This window comes from Mustela lutreola, chromosome 17, assembly GCF_030435805.1.
Source record: "Mustela lutreola isolate mMusLut2 chromosome 17, mMusLut2.pri, whole genome shotgun sequence".
Lineage (NCBI taxonomy): Eukaryota > Metazoa > Chordata > Mammalia > Carnivora > Mustelidae > Mustela > Mustela lutreola.
Window position 1 is genome coordinate 1,879,144 of NC_081306.1, and position 25,134 is coordinate 1,904,277.

At 54.6% G+C, this 25,134-nt stretch overlaps 1 protein-coding gene across 4 annotated transcripts in view; it reads left to right on the forward strand.

Annotated features, from left to right (window-relative positions):
• The first annotated feature begins 905 nt into the window (after positions 1–905).
• The window catches only part of GSG1L (GSG1 like), a 193,081-nt gene continuing 168,852 nt past the window's right edge, over positions 906–25,134 (forward strand). Inside the window, exon 1 of one of the 4 annotated variants that reach the window (XM_059154916.1) lies at positions 906–1,346. In XM_059154916.1, the coding sequence (XP_059010899.1) occupies positions 992–1,346 (355 nt within the window). In that variant the 5' untranslated portion in view covers positions 906–991. The remainder of the gene's footprint in view (positions 1,347–25,134) is intronic. The other 3 variants (XM_059154914.1, XM_059154917.1, XM_059154915.1) reach the window with 3 other exon arrangements.

The window sequence follows — 25,134 nt, forward strand, 5'->3', positions numbered from 1 at the left end:
AGGAGAAAGTTTATTTTGTCACACACAACATCCTGTGTGGGGCGCTTCTGGCCGCCTTGGCGGCTGTTCCATGCTGGAACAGAGACCGCAGGTGACCATAGCTTCCACCTGCCAGACAAGCCCTTCCTTTGGGTTTACACAGTCTAAGTCCCCCTGGGTGACTCCCAGAGAAAGCACAAACCCCCAAGATTCTACAACCCTGCATTCCTGGCGGGGGGACACCCCGTCGGATGGGTCCTGCGCGTCCAGGTCCCGCAGAAGGCAACCCTTTCAGCTGAGCCTGAAGCTCCCTGGCCAGGGGAAGCCCGGGGAACTTTGCCGTCCTGACCCTTTGGGACTCCTTCCTAGGGCTCCCTCCTGCCGGTCCTTGTCCCTCTAGGGGAGCCCAGTACTGTCTACTGAGGAGGATGCCCCCTCCTGGCCGGGTCTGTGGCCTCCCCCGCGCCCCCCGCCCCCCGCCGGGATCCTCTTTCTCCGAGAGCGCGCCTGGTCCGGCGTGTCCACGCGTCTCAGCCCCTCCAATCGGGTGCGGGGCTCCTCCGAGGCGCCCCTTCTCTCGGGGTCCCCCGCCCGCGCCCGGCGTGGGGCGCCCCCTCTCCCTGCTTAGGGCGGGCGCCGGAACAGTGTCGCCGGCCGCCTGCAGGTGTCTCCCCACGGAGGGGCGCGCGTCCCTGCGCCGCGGCCGCTGCCAGGCGCCAGCGGCTCCTCGCCGAGGTGCACTCGCGCTCCGGGCTCCGGGCGCGCCGGAGCCGCTCCGCCGCCGCCGCCCGCGCCCCGCGCGCCCCCCGCGCCCCCCGCGGGCCCCGCGCCCCCCCGCGCCGCGCCCTCACCCCCCGGTGGCGGGGGGTGGCCATGGGCCCGCGCCGCGTCCGCCGCCGCCGCCGAACGCAGGCGCCCGAGCCCCGGGGCGCGGCGGGCAGCGGCCGCTGACGCGGGGCGCCGGCTGCCAACTTCGCGCGCGGAGCTCCCCCGGCGGCGCGGGCCCGGCGGCATGAAGACGAGCCGCCGCGGCCGAGCGCTCCTGGCCGTGGCCCTGAACCTGCTGGCGCTGCTCTTCGCCACCACCGCCTTCCTCACCACGCACTGGTGCCAGGGCACGCAGCGGGTCCCCAAGCCCGGCTGCGGCCAGGGCGGGCGCGCCAACTGCCCCAACTCGGGCGCCAACGCCACGACCAACGGCACCGCCGCCCCCGCCACGGCCGCCGCCGCCGCCGCCGCCGCCGCCGCCGGGAACGGCCCCCCCGGAGGCGCGCCCTACAGCTGGGAGACGGGCGACGACCGCTTCCTCCTCAGGCATTTCCACGCCGGCATCTGGTACTCGTGCGAGGAGGAGCTCGGCGGGCCCGGTGAGTGAGCGGCGGCCGCGCGCCCCCGGACCGCCCCGCGCCCCGCGCCCCGCGCCCCGCGCCAAGCCCCCCGCGGCCCGCGCCCCGGCCCCGCGCTCCCTCCCCGCCGCCCGCCGAGGCGCCCCGCGCTCCGCAGGGCTCGGCCGCACGCCCGGGGGCGGGGAGCCGCGGGAGAGTAGGGGGCGGCGGGGCGCGCCGCTGTGCCGGGGCCGCGGGGGGCAGAGCCGCGTCCTTTCCCGAGCTCCCGGCGCCTTGGGGGACGTCGCGGCGGCTCGGGGAGGCGCGTCTCGCGGGCACCGAGCCCAGCGGCCGGTCGGCGGGGCGCGCGCTCCTTCCCGCGCCAGAACTCGTCTCGGGGCTCGCCCCCTCCTCCGCCTTCGTTCGCGGGGCACCCGCTCCCCCTTCCCCGCCCGGCCCGCCTGGGGGCGGTCGCACCGACTGCTGCTTCGAGGACCCCCCACCCCTCCACACGCCGCAGGTCCCCCCCGCCCCGAGCCGGGGGTGGTTGTCGTTCTCCCAGTCGGGCCCGGGGCAGCACGAGAGTCGGGGTGGGGGGGGGGCGCGGGGGGTCCCAGCGGGGAGCCCTTGGAGTCCTGGCCCCCGCCCGGGAGAGGACGCAGCGGCCGGGGGGCGGGGGGCGCGGGGCGGGAAAGCGGGACGGCTCGGCTCGCCTGGGCTCCGAACTGGGGTGGTGATGCTGGTGGCGGCGGGAGGGTGACTTCTCCAGGCAGAGGAGACTGTTCCCGTGGCCTCGCTCCTCTTTCCTGCCCGCCCCGGGGCAGGCAGTGAGGCCCTGCGGTGGGTGCTGCGCCGCACCACCTCCCAGACCTTGGGGTGTTCTAGGTCGGGGCGTGGGGACCCTCTTGAGTGAACTGACCTCTCTCAGCAAGGTTAAAAGTCTGTGCGCGCCCAGCTCTCCCCTGCGCTCCAGCGGGGTTTACTCTGCTGTGGATGGGGGCAGGTGACAGTGGACTTTGTTTAGAATAAGCCAGTGGCCTGACTTGTTTGTCTAAAGGACAGAGAGACAAGAAGGTGTAAAATTAACCCAAGGAGGCCGCCGTCTCTGCCTGGAATCCCCTTCCCACCTTTTCCCCGGGACTGGCTCCTCACCTCCCCCCTGGGGGTCCCCACCCTAGCGTGAAGACCTCCCCATCCCCTGGGGAGGAGGGTCCCCTCACTTTGTCCCTTGTCCCCACCTTTATCTCCACCATTCTTGGCACAACCGGAGATTTTCTGGAGCCTGCCTCTGGTCACTAGTTTCTTGTCCACAGGATGTCCCTGTGAGGGCAGGGCCTGGGGCCTCCTGGTTCACGGGCATCCGCAGCTGCTGGGTAACATCTAGCGGGTAGGAGGTCATCAGTAGGTTTTTGTGGGATTCATGTTGGATGAGAGCCTGGGATGATAAGCCAGGGGTTTCCTGGGGTGCTGTCCGCTCCGCCTTGCCCTGGAGGTGCCCGGCTGAACTTTTCTCTCTCACCTGTGTGCTGCTAGCCATTTCCCAGACACCTGCCGTTGGAATAGGGTTAAACCTCGGAACTGGTCCATCAGACTCCCTTCTGATGTGCACTCAGAACTCAAGTCTTTACTCTGGGATGCAGTTTAAAAAAAAAAAAAAAAAAAAAAAGAACCTCAAAAGGTATCTTGGCCAAAATTTTCGGCCTTCCACTCAGTCTGACCATGACCTTTTCCACAGAAGCCTCATGATGTGTTATCCTGGGGGACATCTGCACTTCTCGGGGTAGAGGTCCCCACACATCACCTCCACTTGTTACCAGGTTTCCCCTCTGCGTAGAAGCGCAGACTCCCTGTCCGTCCTTTACTCGCAGACTTAAAAGCACGAGGCTGCGTCTCCGGAGTGATGGGGTCCCTGCCTCCGGGGGTGTCCCTGCCCTCCGATGGCTGGCTGAATGTCTTCACAGAGGTCTCTCCTGGCTTCTCCCTGAAGGTCACGGCCCACCTCTTGCAGAGATTTCCCTGTGTGGAACACTCAGCCGGGGCTTGACACGGGATATTGAAGCCCGAGAAGTTTTCATAAAAATTATTAATTGAAAAACATTTAAAGCGACGTTAGCTTCCATTTATGGAGACTTTAAGGCACACCAGGCGCTGTGAGAACGTCTCACCTGCCAGATCTGGCTGACTCCTTGCCAACACCTCCGTGCCCGGCGCTCACTCCAAGGGGGCCGACTTCTCAGATGAGGATTTGGGGGTTCAGAGAGGTTTTCGCCCAGGCGTCCCAGCTGGTGAGGGGGCCCCGATTATCTTCAGTGACAGAAGGGGGTCGGGGTGAAGTGAATGATGGATGCTACTGGGTGGGATCGGGAAGGGCACCATTTTGGGGGGGGGTGGCACTCTGCCACAGACCCTCCTCCCCAGTCCTCCGTGTGTGAAAACACGGGTGGCCCGTTTGTTGGGTAAATAAAACAAACCCACGGTTTCCCCTGTTCTCTTCCTCGCTGTTGGCTAGAGATCGCCCCTCCCAGAAAATCACAATTTTCCTCCCCGAGCGCGCGGAAAATAGTTATCAGCCTGTCAGAGCCGGTGAGGAATTTGGGAGGTCGGAGCCAGCTTGGATGGTTTCCCTGGCTGATCCCGCGGTGCCCAAATCCTGTCTCGCCCCCTCTGTGGTCCTGAAAGGGTGTCAGAAGTACCTGGCCTCAAACTTTTGTTGCCATGGCAACCTTTCTTCTGCGTTCCGTGACCATTTTTTAATTTATTTTTCCCTTGAAGAGGGGGAAAAAAAAATGCCCCAGCGCCTCCCCTGTCCCCTACGACATCCTGCTCTCTGCCCTCCCCACCGCCTGAGACCTCGAGGGCCATGTTCTGTCCCTCCCGGCCAAACGACAGGGAAGGCTTTCTCTGCTTCGCAGCATTTGACGTCCGCCCCAGTGGAAACGCCAGCCACGAAACCCTGACCTCCTCGGGAGAAGCAGCGCTTGCTAACTGCTCCTTCCTCTCCAGCGCTTGTTCGGCAATTTCTCCCTGTGCCCAGAAGAGCCTCTCCCCACTCTGGGCAGCCACGGCGAAATCGAATAAGCCCTTTTACCCACATGAAAAAATCTACAGCGTTCACCAAGGAAAACTGCAGCTTGTCCTAAACAGACACAATTTCACCAGACCGGGCACAAAGCAAGCTTTTCTCTTTCCTCTAAGAAGGAGCATCAGCGTCCTTCGGCGCACAGAAAGGGAATGTGGCCTTCGCACAGAATGACCCCAAGCCCTTCACGCACATTGGATTTCTCCCCTGGATTCGATGCTCGGAAGGGCTGGGTGGTCGCCTGTTTGTTGGTATTCCGTGGGCGGGGGGGGGCGGGCAGCAGAGGAAAGGTCTGGAAAAGGCATAGTGAAGGTCTGGGGGTGGGGAGATGGGTTGGCAGGGCGTGGGGCGGTGCTAACTGGGAGCACAGGTGGGGTTGGGCTTCATCTCGATTGTGTTTGAACCTGAGTAAGTCGGTGACTCGAGGAGACCTGCAGGGCGGCAGGGGAGGGTCGAGGGGGGCTTGCCCGGATGCCTGGAGGGAGGTGGGACTGAGGCAGCCACGGGGGTCCCGGGAAGCGGGAGCTCTGTTTCCCCTGGGATGGGTGAAGAGACCGTTGGTGAAGGAAGGCAGCTCCCCGAGTCTCCTGCCGGCAGTGCGGTTTGGGCAGGAGCCCCAGTTTGGTCCCCTGCGGAATGGGGGATCCGAGCCGGGGGCACCTGTCAGAGGTGGAAGATGGCCGTAGAGCTATTTCTGGAAACTTCTTCAAGTCAGTGCTGCGCTCTCTCTGACCACCCAGTTCAGAGCTGATCTCCCCACACCTTTCCTGCTTGCTTTTCCTTCTAGCACTTGCTACGGACTTGACCTCCGCGTGGCTTGTCTGTCTTGTGTCTGGCCCGCTGGCTCTGTGAAGGTGGCGGCGGAGTTCACCTGCTCTGTTCCCTGCTGCTCCCTTAGCGCTCAGGACCCTGGCACATAGTAGGTGCTCAGCAAACACTGGTGGGATGAATAGTCATTGTTGTTAGGAGTGCTGCTCTCTCTTGGGCTCCAAGTGTCTTGTTACCCTCCAGGGAGGCCAACAGGGGACCTCTCCCCTTTCACGGAGGTGCCCACCACATACAACCTCTCCTTTGCACACCCGAGCGCTTGTGGGGTGAGGTCATTCTCACTCAGGAGGGAAAAGCCCCTAGCCTCTTACTTCCCTTTCTTTTCTACGGAAACCCCCAGATCTTCTGCTTGCTCCCTTAAATCACGCCACAATCTTTTTCATGAGTATGAGGACGGACGTGATGTCCCCACCGAGGAAGCTTCTAGTGCTGGGAGTGTGTCGGTGTACTATCAGACGGGCTTTGTGCTAGCATTGTCGGATGGGTGAAGACTGGGACTTCGAAAGGTGTGGCTCTAAGCCCAAGACCAGTGTTGTTTCCCCCCATTTCCAGAACAGCTCTCTGACAGCCTAGTGCCACGGTTTCAGCTCTTTTCTGGGGCGCAGAGAGGTGAAGCGACTTGCCCAAGCACACACAGCTACCCAGTGGCAGAGCTGGGATGTGCGCCCAAGCACAAGTTTCCAGAACCTGGTTCTTGACTGCTGTGCGGCACCACACCCCCACCGACCCAGTTCGGTCCGGCTCCCCGGGCTCCTCCAACAGAGGAAGAGCTGAGCGAGGGAGTCGTGAGCCCCAGGTTTGAGTCCGGGCTCCAGTGCCAACTTGCCGAGGGACTCTGGCTAAGTCCCATTTCCACTCTGGCCTTTTCTTTCCTCCTGCATGGAATGAAGGTTTTCTGTGTGTGTTTTTCTGTCGGGATGGTGGAGGCAACAGAGAACCCCACAAGGACAGGTTTTGGGGACAGACCGCCGGGGCCTCAGCCCCCACACCACAGCTCGCCTGCTGTGTGGCTTTGGTTGGGGGCTTGCCCTCTCTGGGCCTCAGTTTCCTTGGCTGGGGTGGAGGGACCATCGGAGCTGCCTCACCAATCCTGTTGGAGGTAAAGCTGACGGTGTGGGCGCTCCGTCGGCACCCAGCAAACACCCAGGAAGAGCTGCGACTGACCCTGCGGCCCGCGGGTCCGCTTGGAACTTTCCATCTGTTTCCTTTAGCCCCGCAGTGTTTAGTCTTGGAATGAGTCGTCAACATTTGAGAATGCAGACACTTCACAGAAGCATATGGATTTTTGGCAGGTCTGTGAACACAGAGTCTGGGATCCCGCGGGAGTAGCAGGGGGCCCTCCCGGGAGGCCACAGGCTGCCCCCCCCCCCGTGGACACAGCCCTCCGTCTTCCAGGAGCTCTGGCCTCGGACGAGTCCTCCTCGGCGCCTCTGGTCCTCATGTCCCCATATTGTCCGCTGGCGAATCCTGCAGCTCTTCGTTCAGAATCCTGGCCCTGACCAGGCCCTGCAGCTTTTCGAAACCTGGGCTCCCTGCTTCTGCCCTCGGCACCCATGGTCTGCTTTCTACCCAGCCGTGAAACCCAAGTCAGATCACCTCCCTCCCCTGTGCATAGCCCTCCTGTGCAGTCTGTCTCCCTCAGGCGCAGAGCCCATGCCTGTGGCCCACTGTGATGTACCTGCATAGCCTCTCTGACCCCACGCCCTTCACCCTGCCCAGCCCCAAGAGCCTCCTTGTTGGTTCCTGAACGGGCCCATGCCTTCCTGCCCCAGGGCCTTTGTACTTGCTGTTCGGGCCATCTGGGGACTCTTCTCCTAGATGTCTGCAAGGCAGGCTGGCCTGGGCTCAAATGTCCTCTTTCCCAGGGGCCTTCCCTGGCCACGTCCTCTGCATCAGCGACCTCCCCCCTCCCCCCAGCGCTTCCCCCCCACCTTCTCCCGCCACGGCCGCGACTGCTGTGTGACCCGCCACATAACATACTCGCTTATTTCTTCATGATCTCTCTCCTCGGCTCCCCTGCCAGCTCCATGGGGACAGGACTTCGGCCCGTGTCATGGAATGTCACATGCCAGCACCAGGACAGGCTGGCACTTAGTAAGGGTGGAGCGACTCTGTGTTGCATGCATTAGGGGTTCTAGAACTCAGGACTTCACGGACTGGTCAGTCACTCCCTCTTCACTGCCCGCTCTTCTGCTCGTGCTCCGTGGGACCCCATGGGGAGCTGGAGGGGTCAGTGGGGTCCTTGTCCTTCTTCGTCTGGGGTGCCGGGCTCTTGCGGCTCTCACGACTTGGGACCTCTCTGGGTGGCCTGCGGGACTGTGGTGGTGAAGCTCTTTCGGTCCCAAGAAGGACAGAAGCAGATTCAAGCCCCAGTATGGAAAAAGGTGTGTTTCGTGGGGGCAGCTGTCCCCCACAGCGTCCCGGCGGAGACACAATCGCCAGGCCTCGCAGGGCCCCACCCGGGTTCCTGGGTGCCTGAGGTGATGGGCCCTCCCGCAAACTCGAATCCTACAACGGCCAGCCCAGGACAACCGGATAGGGCCCTAGAGGGAGAACGGGCTTTGTGAGGACCTGGGGGCAGTGGCTGAGCCCCAGACACCCATTCTTATTGCCGGGTGGGGGCCCCCATGGGAGCCCCTTGTCCATTTTGTCAAAACTCCAGGTATTTTGGGGAAACCTCTTGACGGTTAAAATTTGGGGGCTGATTCGATTAAAAAATAAGAAGCCTGTCCTGTGGGCGCCTGGGTGGCTCAGTTGGTTAAGTGACAGCGGCTCAGGTCATGATCCTGGAGTCCCGGGATCGAGTCCTGCATCAGGCTCCCTGCTCGGCGGGGCATCTGCTTCTCTCTCTGAGCCTCCCTCTTCTTATGCTCTCTCTCTCTCTCATTCTCAAATAAATAAATAAAATCTAAAAAAAAAAAAAAAAAGCCTGTCCTGCAGGCCAAAAGCTAACACTTCCAAGGGGGGCGAACCAACACTCCTTTTGCCAGCTTGCGATTCCTAGAGGCCAGCTCTGCCGGTGGCAAGATTCGATTCCACATCTCTTGGTTCACGGTCTTGAGACAGAATCTGATGGGACCGCATGGTGCTGGGAGCCGCAGCTGGTCCTGTCCGCGGTGATCTGGAAGGCGGGGGTAGGATTACTCAACTGGTCCCGTGGGCAGAGGGGACCAGGACTGGGCACCAGGGCAATGGGTGGCGCTTGGGCAGATGTTCCAGAAAGGAGTGAGCCCTATTGGCCAGGACTCTAGGAGTCACTGCAAGCAAGAGAAACTCATTTGAAATGGTCTTAAGTGGAAGGAAAAAAAAAAAAGGAACTATGGTTTCTCTTTTTGTATAGATTCTGATTTTTTTTCTAAAGATTTTATTTACTGGGGCGCCTGGGTGGCTCAGTGGGTTAAGCCTCTGCCTTTGGCTCAGGTCATGGTCTCAGGGTCCTGGGATTGAGCCCCGAGTCGGGCTCTCTGCTCAGCAGGGAGCCTACCTCCCCCACTCTCTCTGCCTACTTGTGATCTCTCTATCAAATAAATAAATAAAATCTTTATTAAAAAAATAAAGATTTTATTTATTTGAGAGAGAGAGCGCGCAAGTAGGGGGAGAAGCAGAGGTAGAGGGACCAGCAGACGCTACGCTGAGCTTGGAGCCCAATGCGGGGCTCGATCCCAGAACCCTGAGATCATGACCTGAGCCCAAATCGAGAGTCGGATGCTTAACCCACTGAGCCACCCAGGTGTCTCCCTCCGACCCCTCAACTCTTTAAGTAATTTCTACACCCAGCCTAGGGCTCAAACTCACAACCCTGAGATCAAGAGTCGCACACTCTCCTGACTGAGCCAGCCAGGTGCCCCTGTCGTGTCTCTTAACAGAAAGTCTCGTGAGCAGATTCTGGGTATGGGTCGTGTCCCGATTAGGGAGGGCTGCTGAGAATCTGAGTCTTTCCAGCCCTTGGCTCTGCCTTCCTCTGAGTTAGCATCATTCTCAGGTGCCTCCTGCCCTGCCTTGTCCCTGACAGCTTTGAGCTCACCTCCTGTCTTTCCAAGAATTTCGGCAGAAAAACGAGGTCTTCCTTCCCAGCATCCCAACAAAACAGTCCCAGATCTGGTTCTCAGAGGATCAGCAGCCCTGAACCGATCAGTGTGGCCCAAGAGGGTAGCCAGGCCTTGGTCACTTGTGCCCTTGGTCCCATGGTCACACCCCAGAGGGTGGTGCCGGAGATGGAGACATGTTTGCCTGAGCCGCGTGGTTCTGAGGTTGGGAGGTGTGTAGCAGTGAGTTCTTGCCTTGGAACGCTGCGTAACAACAATACCCCCTTGGCTTGTGTTCCCCAATGCTTCTAGAGAACTTGGTAGAATGCAAAGCCTCAGGGTCCTGCCCTTGGACTTTCTGCTTGGTGGGCCTGGGTGAGGCCTGGGAATCTGTATTTCTAACTAGCTCCCTGGGGGTCTTGGGGACACGGGCCAGTGCGAGTACCAGCATTGGGAGACAGCCCTGTCATTTTGCATCTGGGAATGAGGCAGTGGGCTGGCCTGGGGCTGGCTTCTGCCGAGTATGGGGTGGAGCCGGCCCCCTCGTGCTCCCCCCGCCCTGAGCCCCTGCCTGTGGGCTCCTCCTGCCTCCTGCTCTCGTGTCTCCCTGATTGCCTTCTGTTCCCCCCGCTCTGCCCTCTGGACTCCCTGCTCTTCTGGGCGCTCCAAGCTGATTTCCCACTTTTCATCTTCTGAGTTTTCAGAGGAAACGTGGTCCTCAGTTTCTGTATCGAAAAAGTGGGAGTCATGGTACCAGGCTTTCTGGATAGCTTTTTCCAGGGGTTCCTGGTTGGTATCTACTCCAAACGGAAGGCCAGAATCCCCGCTTCCCCAAACAGTCCCTCTGCTGCAGAAACGAACAGGAGGGGCCCGAACTCTGCAGCCGGGCGGTGATGTTGGTGAGACGTGGGAGGGGGCCTGGCCCCACACTGCCCGAGGCCGTTTGGATAACTCGGGGGTAGGGTGAGGGGTCTGGCCACTTCCCTGCTCGGGGGGGATGGCCAGCGGCTGTGGGGGCCTTGTCCTGTGTCCCAGCCTCCCAGGGATCGGTCCAAGGTGACGGCTGGACCAGGGTGGGGAGGGGACAGAGTAGGGTGGAGAGAGGCAGAGCGAGACGAAGGGACACAGGGAGAGACACAGTCACAGGGACACACACGGACAGACACACACACACACGCACACAGGCATGCGGAGGGAACAGGCCCGGGGACCTGGAGGGCAGCAGCAGCAGGGGGGAGCCTGAAGGAGCCCGGAAGGCCGGAGGGGGCCTCTATGGCCCTTTCTCTGCTCTCTTCCGGAGCACCGGGGTCTGCGGCCCTTCTGGGCCTTCCTCCCTTGGCCCTGGGCCCGTGGGGAAGGCAGGGCAGCCCTGGCCGCTCACCCTCCGCCCATGCCCTGTTGGGGGGCCCCTCTCCACTCTGTCCCAGGTTATGTTTACCAGTCATTCACCATCTAGGAAACCCGGGCTGGGGGAGGCAGCTTCCCAGCGAGCAGACGAGATCTTCACGCTGTCGCCTCAGGGACCCACTTGTGGATCTCCACGCCCCTCTGCCGGGTCGGTTTGTCCTCCCTTCTCTCGGGGCCTCCGTCCGCCCTGTATGCTCTGTCACAGGGTCCAGTTCTGGAAAAGTGGAGGGAGAGGCTTAACTCTTGGCTCCCGTCTGTCCCTGGCTGCTCTCCGGGCTGCCAGCCTTGTCCCCTAACGTCACACCCCTCCCAGCCTTGCCTCGGGAGAGCGCTTTTGGGTGGTCCTAGGGGGTGACTGGACACAAATCTCGAGTTGTTCCCTCTGCTTGGAGGTTCGAAGGGAATGAACAAAGCCCATGCGGAGCCCCTGCATTCCCGCCCTCCCCAGCTGGGGCAGGCTGCCTCCCGCTACCGGAGCCCACTGCAAACCTGGGAAGATCTAAGCAGCCGTGGGGACCGTGTCTCATGCTGTCCTCATCAGGGACCTAGAGAAGAGAGGCTCCATCTCCGGGCCTCCATGGCTGCTGAGGCCAGAGGGCGGGATGTGTTTCTGCCTGGAAGGGGCACCTGCCATTGGCCAGAACAAACCTCAAGGTCACATTCAACATCCTCAGGGGCTGGGGGATGGCTGTCCTACCATGGGCCTAGGAAGACGGAGCTGGGACGATTGTGGACGGCGGGGGCGGCTCCCACACCCACACCCTGCCCCTCTCACCCCGTCTCAGCAAACGACACGCGTGCACACACGCGGCGCTCAATCCGTCAGCCGATCCTGCTGGATTCTTTGAAAGACGCATCCAGAGCGCAACCATGTGTCGCCCTCTCTCTGCTACCGTGGCTGAGTCAGCGCGGTCCCTTGCCCGGATGTCCCCAGCAGCCCCCCTCCCTGGTCTTTCTGCCTCATCGTCGGCTGAGGGGTCCCGTACATGTTGGATGACGACCCTCACGTGGCCTCATCTCATTTGGGTCAAGCTGAAGTCCTCCAGGGGCTGCAGAACGGGACCTAAGTTGTCTCTGTTGTCCTACTACGTCGTTCCCCGCTTCTGCTGCTGGATTTTGCGCAACCTACTCCCCCCACCGCCGTGCTTCTGCCTCAGGGTCTTTACACTTACTTTCCTCGTCCCAAACACTCTTTCCCAGATTCCCAACCCCTCGCTATAAAATGTATGGGGTCTTCTCTGGTCACCCATTTAAAACTGACTGCCCACGCCCGGCATACCCTCTTCTGCCACTCAGCCTGATAGGTTTTTTCTATAACGCTTTTCCTCCTGACATTCATGGACCTCAGATGCCCCAGGGACAGGCAGCCCATTCTCTGAAGATCATGATCTCCACCAACTCTGTTTTATGGACAAGGACATTCTGTCTCTGAGGGGAGAGGACCTCCTTGCCGAGCTAGTGCTGGGACCCACATGGCTTCCCCTAGGCCTCGCTTCTAGTTGCTGGCCTTTGGTTATTCCTTGAAGATCCGCAGACCCTGACCTTCAGTTTCATGCCTTCTGCTCGATTTGTCAGAAGAATGGTTATTTAAAAATAGCCCTGGGGCACCTGGGTGGCTCAGTGGGTTAAGCCTCTGCTTAGGCAGAGGTCGTGATCCCAGGGTTCCGGGATCGAGCCCCACATCAGGCTCTCTGCTCTGCAGGGTGCCTGCTTCCTCCTCTCTCTCTGCCTGCTTCTCTGCCTACTTGTGAGCTCTGTCTGTCAAATAAATAAATAAAATCTTAAAAAAAAAAATAATAGCCCTTCCCCACCCTCTCAAATAAACCACTTTTCCTGGGGTAGATAGGAAGCAAACAGTTGGAATTAACTCTGATGGAAAGACTTGAGATTCCTTTTTTTTTTTTTCCAAGCTTTTATTGATTTATTAGAGGGAGAGAGAGAATCAACAGGATGGGGGGTGGGCAGAGGGAGAGGGAGAAGCCGACTCCCTGCTGAGGAGGGAGCCCCACACGGAGCTCAGTTCAAGGACCCTGAGATCGTGACCTGAGCCAATGGGAGATGCTTAACCAACTGAGCCACCCAGGTGTTCCTGAGATTAGAGTCTTTGATAGGGTGTCATGGAAATTTCCTTGAAGTGAGACCCGAATGAGCCAAGGAAGGCAGCCATCTGGGGGTGAGGAGCACTCCAGACAGAAGCAGCCCATCCCTAGTGGTGGTTCGCTTTGGTTTTCTACCCACAGAATCAATTTTCTGTGAGTTGTGTTTCCTCATAAAGGGATTTATTCATCCAGAGTTTTGAACTGACTTGCGTAAAATTTAGCACAGTATTTTCTTAGGATGAAAAGGAAAAGTCTGGTTTCCTTTTTGTACTCCTTGTCCTGTGGACTCCTTGTTTTTCTTGCTGGAGTCTGCTGAGTATAATATGGGCCCTGGTGAATGTTGCTTTTCACACCCTCCAGAAAATGCACACTGCCTTGAAATCCTTACATAGGACCTGGGATGAGATGTCACATCGGCATTCTGGAGGCCCTGATCATTTGGTCCAGCTTCCCCTCCTGAGTTTTCAGCTCAGGTCTTGCCAGGCTGTTTTAGGGTCTCCCCCCACCCCCGCCCCTGCCGCCACCTGTTTTTAAGAATCAGTTTTCTGTATAAATTATTTGTTTTAATTTTCAAATATGGTCTATTTTCCTTTGGCTCAGTTTTTTGAGGTTTGTTTTATTAGTGTTTCCAAGTATTTGAGTTGAAAACTTTGTTTCCGTAATTAAAAAACAAAAAACAAAAAGGAATGCATCTAATGCTATGATTTTTCCTCTGAGCCTCACTTTGGCCCTGTCTTGTGAGTTTCAAAATGCATTGCTTTCTTCGAAATGTTTTTTTGATATTATAATTTTGTCTCTAACAGTTCTTTTTTTTTTTTTTTTTTAAGATTTTATTTCTATGAGAGAGAAGGTAGGGGAGAGAGAGAGAGAAAGCATTAGCAGAGGGAGGGGCAGAGGGAGAAGCAGATTCCTTGCTGAGCAGGGAGGCAGACTTGGGACTTAATCCCAAGACCCCGGGATTGTGGCCTGAACCGAAGGCAGGCACACAGCCAACTGAGCCACGCAGGCTCTTATGGTTCTGAAACTTCAGTTTCATTTCTCATTAATCCAAGAATAATTTAGTAGAGCGCTAGAAACTTCCCAGTGGTTTGTCTCATTTGCTGAAACGTTTGGCATCGATTTCTAGTTTTGCTGAGTGACAAAGAGGTCTGTGAACTTTCTGTTTCATAATCTTTAAATATTTTGGGGGCAGTGTCTTGGTACATGTCCCTGAAAAAGCAGGGACATTCCCTGTGTGTTGGGTAAAGCAGCTTTATAGCTAGTATTATCCAAGGGCTTTCTTGTTTATTTCTCTGCTGTCTTGATATTCCAAAAGCTAAAGTAGGTCAAAGTCTGTCCCTTCCATAGAATTCTTTCTTTCCATTTTTACTGGTGTCTCTGCTAGTTTTAGTTTTTATGAAGTTTGATTCGACGTTATTCATCACAAAACGATTCATGACAGTTTTATTTTCATTGTGAAATTGTGGATTTTATCTTTTGTCAAGATAAAATGACTGTTTTCCCCTAGTGAATGCTTTTTGCTTTGGGTTCTATTTTTTTTCATATTTTAATATTGCTATCCCAGCTTCTTTTTGTTTGTGTCCCCTTGATGTGTCTCTCTGTAGCCTTTTCATTTCAGTGTTCCTGGTCTTTCTGCTAAGTGCATATCTGGCAAGAGATTTGGTTTTCTGGTACAACTGGTGTGTCTTAACCAAACAACATTTATAAATACATCCAATCTCATTTCTCCTTTTTTTGTTGAAGGCTTCCAATTTTTTAGTCTTTTTTCTTTACACATTTTCTTTGTTTTATCTTTTATTCCATGAGTTAGGTTTCATTTCTTTTTTCTTAGCTAATGATTTAAAAATATATATACACTACAGTTATTTCTGTTTTTAATGCTCAGACTTCTATTTCTCTGTGACTATGCAGAGCAATACAACATATAATGCAAATTTTGAATTTATGAATTCTGTTTTTTACTCGTATTGGTAATGACAGTTGCAATTTTATTTATTTATTTATTTGCCTGGTCTCAGGGTTAATTGTAAGTCCCTTTAGTTTACGTTCCCTCTGCTTTTGTTCATATGTTGGCTGGGTTTGAATGCGATGTATGACGGCAACAAGTGTTGTGCTGGGTCCCATGCTTGATGCTGGGATATAATCTTGAAGAGGATGACTAGGTAGGTCACTGTCACTGCCCTTATGGAACTTCTAGAGTGTGTGTATGTATGTGTGTGTGTGTTTGTGTATGTGTGTGTGAATAATACACAAGGAGGCAAACTCACCCCCTCTGAGGAGGGATATCTAAGTTGAGACTTGGAAGAGTGAGAGAAAGCGGGCCATGAGCAGGTGGAGGAAATGACACATGCAAAGCCTCTGTGTAGGGACAGAGCTTGGTGAGCAGGAAGAAGGCAGGTGGATGTGGCTACAGCAGAGTGAACCAGGAGGTAGGAGAGCAGCAGAGACAAGATCAGGGCTTTGTAGGTATGGAAAGGGTGGGGGGACTTTATCCTCAGTGCACAAGACCCGCCTCTTAGCTCTTAAGAAACAAATAACCAAACACTAGGAATAGCTTTCCTTGGTCTTTGGATATGAATGATAGCATGGCTGGGTGTAGAACCCACAGGTTTAAATCTTTTCCTTCAATATCCTGTGGACATCACCCTATGTTTTCTGGCATCTAAGTTGAAGAAAGGATGTCTAAAGTCAGCCAATTTTTTTCTTTGTAAGCATCTTTTGTCCCCTTGAATTCTTGTGTAATTTTTCCTCATTTATCCTCAATATAGAGAACTTTTCATGGAATTTATGAATGTTGATTTTTAACATTGACTGGGTACTTTTTGAGATCAGCTTAAGAAGGCTTGATTGTATTGTTTTTTTTTTTCCTACTGTTCCATTTGTTTCAAGATTTTCTTTAAGAATACCACTTATGGGATTGGTTTCTGTTCTCTGACCTCTCTGTCTCTTATTTTCTCTCTCATGATTTTATTTCATTTTATTATTTTTAAAAATATTTATTTATTTATTTGACAGAGAGGAGAGAGAGAACGAGAGAAGGAACACAAGCAGGGGGAGTGGGAGATGGAGAAGCAGGCTTCCCGTGGAGCTGGGAGCCCAACGTGGGTCTCAATCCCAGGATCCTGAGATCATAACTCCAGCCGAAGGCAGACGCTTAATAACTGAGCTGCCCAGGTGCCTCTCTCTCATAACTTTAATATTGTCTTTGTCTTGTTCTTTTGGAATTTGTCCTGCTTGGTGTTCTCTGAGCTTCCTGGATCTGTGGTTTGGTGTCTGACGTCAATTTGGGAAATTTTCAGTCATTATTGTTTCAAACATTTTTTTGTTCCTCTCTCCTTTTCCGTGCCCCTCTTTCTAGTATTCCCATTATACGTATGTTACACCATTTACAGTTGTCCCCCCATTGTTGGATATTCTTTTCTATTTTTTGCCTGTCTTTTCTCCTCTTTGTTTTTAGTTTTGGGGGTTTCTATTAAGATATCCTCAAGCTTCGAGATTCTTTCCTCAGCCGTGTCCAGTCTCTTCGTCAGCGTACCAAAGGCATTCCTTACTTCTGTCACAGCGCTCTCGATCTCTGGCATTTCTTTTTGGTTCTTTGTTAGTTTTTCCACTTTGTATTGCTTGTCTGTTCTTGCATGCTGTCTACTTTACCCATGAAAGCTCTTAACATGTTAATCATCATGGTTTTAAATTCCTGGTCTTAGAGTCCCAACAGCATTGCCATTTCTGGGTCTGGTTCTGATGCTTGTTCTGTCTCTTTAAATTGTGTTTTTGTTTTATGTTTTGTTTTGTTTATTTTTGCCTTGGGGTATGCCCTGTAATTGCTTTCCTGACAGCTGGATGTGATGGGCTGGGTCTGAGGAACTGCTGTAGACAGGCCTAGAGCTGGCTGGGGTTGGGTATTTGCCTTCCCGCATGTCAGGCTCTGATAATACCCTAGCAGGTTAGGATTTGGTTAACTAGTTTTTCTGGAGGGCAGGCCTTAAGAAGAACAGAATATTCTGGTGTATTTCAAAATAGTTCCTTTCCTGCTCCCTTGTTGGAATCATGGGAAGATCTTTATTTGATATTCACTGTGAGGACCTTGTAGAGCTTCTGGCAACTCATCAGTTATAGTTCCAGATTCCCTTTGCCAGGGCTGGTTCCCATGGTGGTTTCTGCTTCAGTAGGTTTGTAATTCTCTGTAGCCCTCTGTCTTTCCAATTTTGGGACAGCGGTTTGCCCTGTGACTTCACTTCTCTTTGGGAAGACAACCGTGTAGCTTGTTCCACTTTTGACTTCTGTTAGGACAGATTGGTGACTTGCCGTGTCCTTATATGCTGGACCAGAAGCTGGAGGTCTTGCGTAGTCCCATTCTTTTGCATTTTGGAATAGTTGGGAAAGTTTGTTCTCCAGCTTCTGGCTTCTCTGGATATTTGGGAGAGAGGCCCCCATCCCCACATCCTTCCTACTTTTCTACTCTAGTGATCAAGGTGAGACTGTGCTAGATGAGCTCTGACTGTGCCTTGCTCTCTGTCCCCTGCCCCACAGCCTGGTTCTGCTGGGACCTCTAAGGGTGGGCCATGTGGGGCTTCCACTGAGACAGGAGGTGGTTTGAAGACCCAATTTCAAGTCCAACCCAGAGGAGCAGAGACACAAAAGACTCCTGAGTTGAGTCTCATTATGTCCCTAAGTCATGCCAAATGACTTCCCTTGGGCAGAGTTTTAAGTGTCTTGGGCTCAGTGTCACTAACACTGTGTTGCTGGTTCGGGTTCCTGCAGGGCTGGGTCTGCCCTTCATTGCTTCTGATGGGTGACTCTGCCTTTGTATCTGTGGGACCTTACAGTCCTTCCTGTCCTCACGTGGCTCCCATTTTACCTGGACTGCCTTCCTGGCAGCCCTCCTCAATGCAATCTGTTCTCTTAGTCTCCAATCTGCCAAGCCTTGGTTATAGAGTTTGGAGTCTATGCTCCCTTAGGGACACAAACAAATGTTTTTATGAATTATCTGTGCTTCCTTCAATGAGTGCCTTTCAAAGAGGTGCTTCTCTTCTCTATCTTGGGCCTATCGTTCCTCTTTTTAGGTTGTAGAATCGTCCCCCCGGCACCCTATGTGTGATCGTTTTCCATGTGCTTCCTCATTTTGGGTCTGAAACGGCCCCTCCAGGCCCTGTATTTGCTCCTACATAGAGCGGGCTCTCTTTGATCCTTCTCACTCACACCTGGCTGCGGTTACATTCCTGCTCAACCTGTCTTAAGATCTTAGCTGGTCCTGATGGCTGGCATTTATAACGCGAAGCTGAATTCTGTTTTCGGGGATTTAAAAAATATTTTGTGACTCTGATAGCTAGAGATTGGACCTCCCTTGCTCACCTCCTGACGAGCCTTGAGTATGGCCAAGAGGAATTACTTTCCTTAACAGAAATGGTGGATAGAAAACCACAACGCCCCAGGTGCGCCCTTCCTCCGCTTCCCCCCATCTTCACCCAGTTGTCTTGACAACCCAAAATGCAGTGCACTGTTTCCCATCCACTCAGGCTCTTGGGCATGTGCCCTCAATGGGAATCGCAGATGCTGGCTGACTGGCTGGTTGGAAGCTTGGGGGTGAGCGATTCTGGTCTCCATTAGAGTGGCTCTGTGCTCCAGAGGATGGGCACTCCCTCTGCCACACCCAGTGAAGTCGTGGACTCAGGACAGTGGAACCCTTCAGGCTTCCTCTTCCTGGGATGCAAGGATAAGCGGATTCATGGAAATTCTTTTCTAGTCGGGCAGAGATCATTGCCGGCAGATGCCGTTTGTAGCTCTCCCTGTAGCATTTCACTGCTTCGTGGGTCTCCTTGACATTCGGTTGAAAGATGGATAAGAGGGGGCAAATCACGCATCCCTGGCCTGCCGCCGGTCTTGACCTAGAAGCCCCACATCCTCTGATGGGCACAGGTTCTGAGAAAGAGGAGGGAAAGGGTGGTAGACATGTCCACTGGATTTCGAATCAAGAAAATACGAGTTGGCATCGTGACCCATTTATTTCCTCACTCGCTCCTTCTTTACACGACTATTCACTGGGTTCTGGATCTACATCAATATTTCGCCAGGTGCCTTATGCTGATAGGAACAGAAGATCAAAAATGGCTAGCCTTGGGTCTCTGTCCTGGGAAGAAATCCTCTAGCACCAGCTCGGTGTGATCTTGACTAAATGACTCAACCTAGCGGCGCCTCATTTTACCCATCGGTAAAATGGCCACAAAATGCAAAATATCTGAAGGGTCGCTGTGAACTCGAGAAGGTGCAGTAGAGGTGAGGTCGCTTCCACCGGGATGCAGGAGCCCGTTTGCTGCCTTCGGATCTGGATGGAGCTCTTGGAGTGCAGGGAGATGGTCCAGGATGGAGACACTGGTGGGAAAAGAGACACTAGGTTCTTAGCTGTCTCCAAGAGATGCCAGGCAGCCACTCAGCACTGCCTGGCCTGGTGGGAAGGAGGCCCAGGAGCTGTTGGCAAGTCGCTCACCTGCCTATGTGTCCAGAGGGTCCGAGCTCAGTGGAGGGAAGGTTCTAGGTTCTGGAGCCTGGGAGACTGTCTCCATCTCCTGGGTCCCACTCAATGGAAAGGGGTCTCCACTTTCTTTGCTCCATTTTCTTTTCCGTCCTTGGAATTTAATTCATTCCCTCCTTCAAAAGTTTTTTGAGCGTGTGCTATATGCCAAGGGCTTTTTGGTGTGTGTTTGTTTTTGTGGTTGGGGGCGAATTTTTTGGTCACAAGACTTCAATGACAAAAAAGACAAGGTCTCTCTACTCTTACCAACGTTCGATTCCTTTTTCATGGGAAGAGGGGCGAGGCCACAATAAAACGAATTAATGAGGCGGTTTCAGAGGGTGAGAAATACAGGGAAAGGGAGGTCAGGGCAGGGAGGTCTCTCGAGGGACCCCGTGTTTTCCCTGAGAACCGACTGTCAAAAAGGAGCTTCCCAGGGAAGATGTGGGGAAAGATCGGGCAGAGGGAACAGCAAGTGCGTAGACTCTGAAGTCAGAGCCGGGATGGAGAAGCAGTGGGTGTGGCTGGGGGTCAAGTTAGGAGGTGATGACATTGATCCACGGGAGACGGTAGAGCGAGCTGGAAGGGGCGGGGGTGGGGGAGGGGAACAGGCATTGGTGTGTGTGAGGGGGTGTTGGGGAACTGTTTTGCAGGAAGAAGCAACAGGACTTGATGAAGAGGCCAGCCAAGGAGGGAAAGGAGTCGAGGGTGACCCCTGGGGTTTTGATCCGAGAGACTGGTGGGTGATGCCATGCGCTGAGAGATGGAGAAAAACGGGGAGGAACAGGTTCAAGGGGGGAACGTCATGTGGACATCTGACCTGCCGGGGACCAAGGACTGTGCGTGTGTGAGCGTAGGTGCGTGGCTGTGTTCTGGGGAGCGTTTGTCAATATTGGCACTGTTGACATTTTAGATAGACTCTTCGTTGTGTATGTGGGGGCTGGTCTGTGCCTTGTAGGGCATTTAAAAGCCTCCGTGCCCTTAGCACCCATCTCAGCGGGTCACAATGACCATCAGAATATCTCCAAGCATTTTCACATGTCCTCCAGGGGACAAAGTCGCTCCTGGCTGACAGCCAACGTGCAGTCTTCCCAGGGATGCTGACTGCCATCGTAGGAAGAGACGGGATACACACAGAATAGGCGCCAGCACCACCTCCTTCCTCACCCATGGTGGACATCCTTCATTGATCGTATTAATTCCTCATAAAAATCTCATCCACTGCCTCAGAATCCTTCTTAACATGATTGACCAGTAGCCGTCATCAGTGACTGAGGTTGGTAATGAGAGGAAACCCATCTGATCTCCCTGTTCTAGGGCTGGGGAGAAAGAAAGAACCCAGAATGCTGTCTGTGGTCCACACAAGGATTTACGGTAAAACCCTCGATAGAGGTCTTTATCTGTCTGTGCCTCAGTGTCCCTGCGTGTCAGCTGAAAGCAAAGCTAACCACTTTCTATGGATCTGACAGAGCCTTAAGTGGGAGGATCAATGAGATAATCTTGGTAACTCAATTTGAGTTTTTGGAGGCGGGCGGAATATTACAGAAATGCACAGCGGGATCATTATCTCATGGGGTGCTGGGAAGGTGAACCTGTAAATAATTAGAAAACATTTAGTGGTTATAAAGTGCCAGGTTTAATCATGGGAGTAATGAAAAAGAAAGGCTCTCTGAAGCGGGCAGGCAGGTTGGAAGGCCCGGCAGTCGTCTCTCAAGCTATATTGCCAGGAGGATGGAGTGGTGGTGCTCAAGGCTACGGTAATCTGTGTGTGATGTTTTGTTCAGGTTCCGCGTAACCATGGAGACAGACTTCCCCCCCTTTCCGAGGAGCTCTTTCTACGCTCCTGCACTGGGTCTACACGGGGACACGCATGTCCTCCCCTTCCGTCTACGACGACTCCTTCTGACTTGGGCAGAAGTGAGGAGTCAGAGGAGGCCCCGGAGAGGGACGGTGTCTTGGAATCTGAAAGCCAGGGTTGTAGGTTCAAACCCTGCCTCTGTCCCTTCTGGAGTGTGCAATCATGGATAAACGACTCAGCCTCTGGCAGCCTGTCTCTTAATCCGTTAAATGGAGATAAAGTACTTTCCCCTCACAGGGTTGTGGCCGGGTGGGGGGGTCAGACTCCATCTGGAGGGGAGAAGTGCTCTGTGAGCTTCGAAAGCCTAGAATGTGACCTCACTTGATTCATTGTTAATAGGGACCTCAGGAACCCAGATTTACAGCAATCAAAACCCTTGATTAAAAACAAGTAACACCAACCAAACCAAGCCTGCGGTCCACAACGTTCTCTCACCCTCGGGCCACGCGTGGCCTCACGGCATTTTATTTATGTGTTTAATAAGAGCCCTTGAGAGCTGGGCCCGCGGCTCCTGCAGCCTGCAGCGCGGAGCCGTGCTGGGTGCTGACCTGGGCGCGTGTCTCAGCTCCAGCCTCGCTCGATACGGAGCCACACATTGCTGACCTGCGCTGTTCCTCAGCTCCTCGTCTGTCATGGGGTAATAGGAGTACCCCACTCCACAGTTGTGGTTATGAAGATTAAATGGATGGCTATCTGTAAAGCTTTGGAGGACCGGGTCTGGCTATGGAGCGTTTGTGAAGCCAATGAACTTCATCAAGCCTGACGCTTGATGAATAAGCCAGTTTCGGGAGCGGTTGTCTGGGGATCCGACCAGAGGGCCTGTGTGTGTGTGTGTGTGTGTGTGTGTGTGTGTGTGTGTGTGTGTTACATAGCTATCAGGGAGTTGGGGGAGGGCTCAGGGTGCAGAGCCTTGGGGATAGGTTGGAGGTGGCGGTGTCCCACTAGAGGAAATATTAGATCGAAAAATGTAACATACGGCACTCCGCTCCAAAGAGTGGACAAACAGGATGTCGCTGGTGAGTCCAGCAGCGGCCAGGCTCTGGTTAACTGAATCTGATGTGAGGACAGGTCTGGCACATAATCAGAATGCATATGAATCTTTGTATTATTACCGTTATCGATGCTGCTGCTGTCGTTGTCACTGTGACTCTGGGCCAACAGCGAAAAATAGATTCCCAAACCAGAATGCGACCTTGGTGTTTCAATAGAGACATTATATACAGTATGAGGGAGGTGTGGTCTCTGCCTTCCTCTCCGCTGTTAGAGGCACATCTGAAGCCGCTGGGCTCAGTTCTGGGTGGCCCCAATGAGGAGGGACATTACTGAGCCCCTCTGGGTCTTCTGGAGAGGAACCAGGAGGGTGACGCTCACAGCAGGATGGACGCCGTGTCTTCTTCCCCCGTCGATGGCCTGCAGCTCAAGGACTTAAGGGACAGAGGAATTCTGTGCTTGTGGTGTGCCTACTCTTCTAGGGCACCGGAGCCAGGCACACGGCTCTCACCCACAGGGGGAGATGCAGCTAACGCTGTGGGGGGTTTCGGCGGTTGGGGAGCACCATTTTAAGCCGAGGGAAGAATGGAAGACAGAATGCTCTAGGGCATCCGGGAGCTGTTTTGACATGCGTCAAAGTCTTCTGTGGGAGAAGAGCGTCTGCCTTGTCCTATGAGACCCGGAATCACCATCAGAGGGAGACAGTGCCGGCTGGACTGATAGAAGGAGGCTTCCCTCGATTTGCCCCGGGCCGCCGGGCCCCTGCCCTAGCGGGGTGCCCTGACACCGAATGCGAGTGGAGGACTTGAGGCTCTCCACGCGGCAGTGTACTTGGGAGAGGACTCTGGACATTCCAGCGGCGATGGGTTGCGGGGAGACAGAGTGTCACCTGTGGACTCTGGAGGAGGCCCCTGCAACGGACGCAAGGAGTCAGGGACCTGTCCGTCACGGAGCATCAATAACTTGTCCCCACCCTGGGTGCTGCTGGAGCCCATGGGAGGCAGCCAGGGCCAGGGGCACGTGGGTGGCCCCTGGGACCCGGCAGGCAGTGAGTTTCCAGAGCGGGCTTCGCACCCAGGGTGACTGCTGGCGGGGAGCTGGGCTGAGTCTGCCCCAGGCGATGTGGACGCTGTGGGGCATTCTCCCCCTGTGTCCCCCACTCGGGAGCTGCTGTAATCCCAGACCTTGTTATCCTGCAGGTGACTGGGGGAGTTGGGAGGTGGGTGGACGTGGTAGAAGAATAACTTTTCAAGCTGTTTTTTTTTTTTTTTTCTTTCCTTAAACCACCCACTCCAGCTCACTCTCTGGCTAATTCTAAACACGGAGCCCACTTCGATGCCAGCTGCCGGTCACAAGTGCCCAGTTTGCTGACCCCAGTGAATCCTGAGCGGATTCCCGGTGTTTCCCCGAGGGAGTGTGGCCTGGGGACAGGGAGGTGGCCCAGCAATCCAGGGGAACAGCCCTCGTCCCTGGCTTTCTGCTGGGAGACTTCCGACGGGTCACTTTCCCTCGGGAGGAGGGAGCTCGGATTCCCCATCTGTAAGCTGAGGGCTGGATGAGGAAATCTCTAATTCTAGAGCTGACATTTTCGGTCTCCGGAAAAGCTTGAATAAGACATTAAGGCAATTTATTATTTGAGCTGCCATTAAACTACAAAGACCCTGTGTGGAATTTCGGGCTATTACCATGGTGTGGCAAAGTGCTGCCTAATATTTTATGAATTAATCGTGGCCCCATTAAAGCCCCTTGTGAGGGAGCGCACGTGTGCTATAAAACCAGACTGTGATGGCAACCAGGGGGTGAGTAGATGATAAATAATTACTGTCTTTGAGATGTGCCACCGACAAGCTAGGGACGGGGGGCGGGGTGTGTGTCCCACGGGAGCAGGAGCCTCGCCCGTTTTATTGGATTTAAAAGGTACCGTCAAGAACCCATTTAATAGACATATTCTTTAAAAACATATAGCCGTGATTAGTGTGTACGGAGGAGGAGAGAGAATTGGTCCGTGTTGGAGGTGCTCTCCCATTTTACAGCTGGGGAAACTGATGGTCAGAGAGGCTCTGTGATTTGCCTCATACAGGAGTTCTCATCTGGGGGCCATTCTGCGCCCTGGGGGACACGTGGCCATGTCCGGAGACATTCGTTTGTCATGATGGAGGCGGGGGGGGGGGGGCTTCTCCTGGTGTCCAGTGGGTGAGGGCTGGGCTACGTGAGACCTCTCACCGGGCACAGCACGGTCCCAGCAGCAAAGACCGACCCAGTCCCCAGTGTCAGGGGTGCCCAGTCCTGAGCAACCCTGCCTGGGGTCACTCCAGCAAGATCTCCCAGAGTCCTAACGCCGGTCCCAGCTGCCTTTGTCACTGCTCTGGTCCTCCGTGGGCCCTGATGAGCCTTGGTCTCCAGTCTCCAAGCCCGGCGGCCTGTGCTCAGAGCCGAGATGTCGCTGGTGTGTTTCTGTCGTGGTCTCCTTCGAGCAGGTGCTGAGGGCTCAGGACCCGCTTTCTCTGACAGCTTTCCTCCCCCCGCGACGCCAGTTCCCCTCCTGAAGAGACTCCTTTCTTGTCCGCTTGTTCATTAATTATCGTCGTAAACATCTCTCCCCATTTCTGCAGTCCCAATCATGATCGTGATTAAGGGGGTCTTACTCTTCTGTTCTGTTCACAAAGCACTCTTTTCTGAGTCATTCCTGTGTTGCTTGGCGTCTATTTTGTCTTTCTGGTTCCTTTATAGTTTAATGCCACAATGATTATTTTCTTGAATAGATCATTTTTGTTTGTGGAATTATTTCCTTGGAACAGTTTCCCGAGAGTATCTCTCTCTCTCTCTCCTCTCCTTCCTGCTCCCTTCCACTCCTCCCTGCCGTCTTCTCTCTCTCCGTCGCCTCTCCCGGTCCCTGTCCCTTTTGCTCTCTCCGTGTTCCCTTCTTTCCTTCCTTATTTGATTTGATAAAATTTTGGAATAATAATATATGCACATGATTTGAAATTCAAAGGCAAAAGCAATGCACAGTAAAAAGTCTCCCTGTTCCCAGCCGCC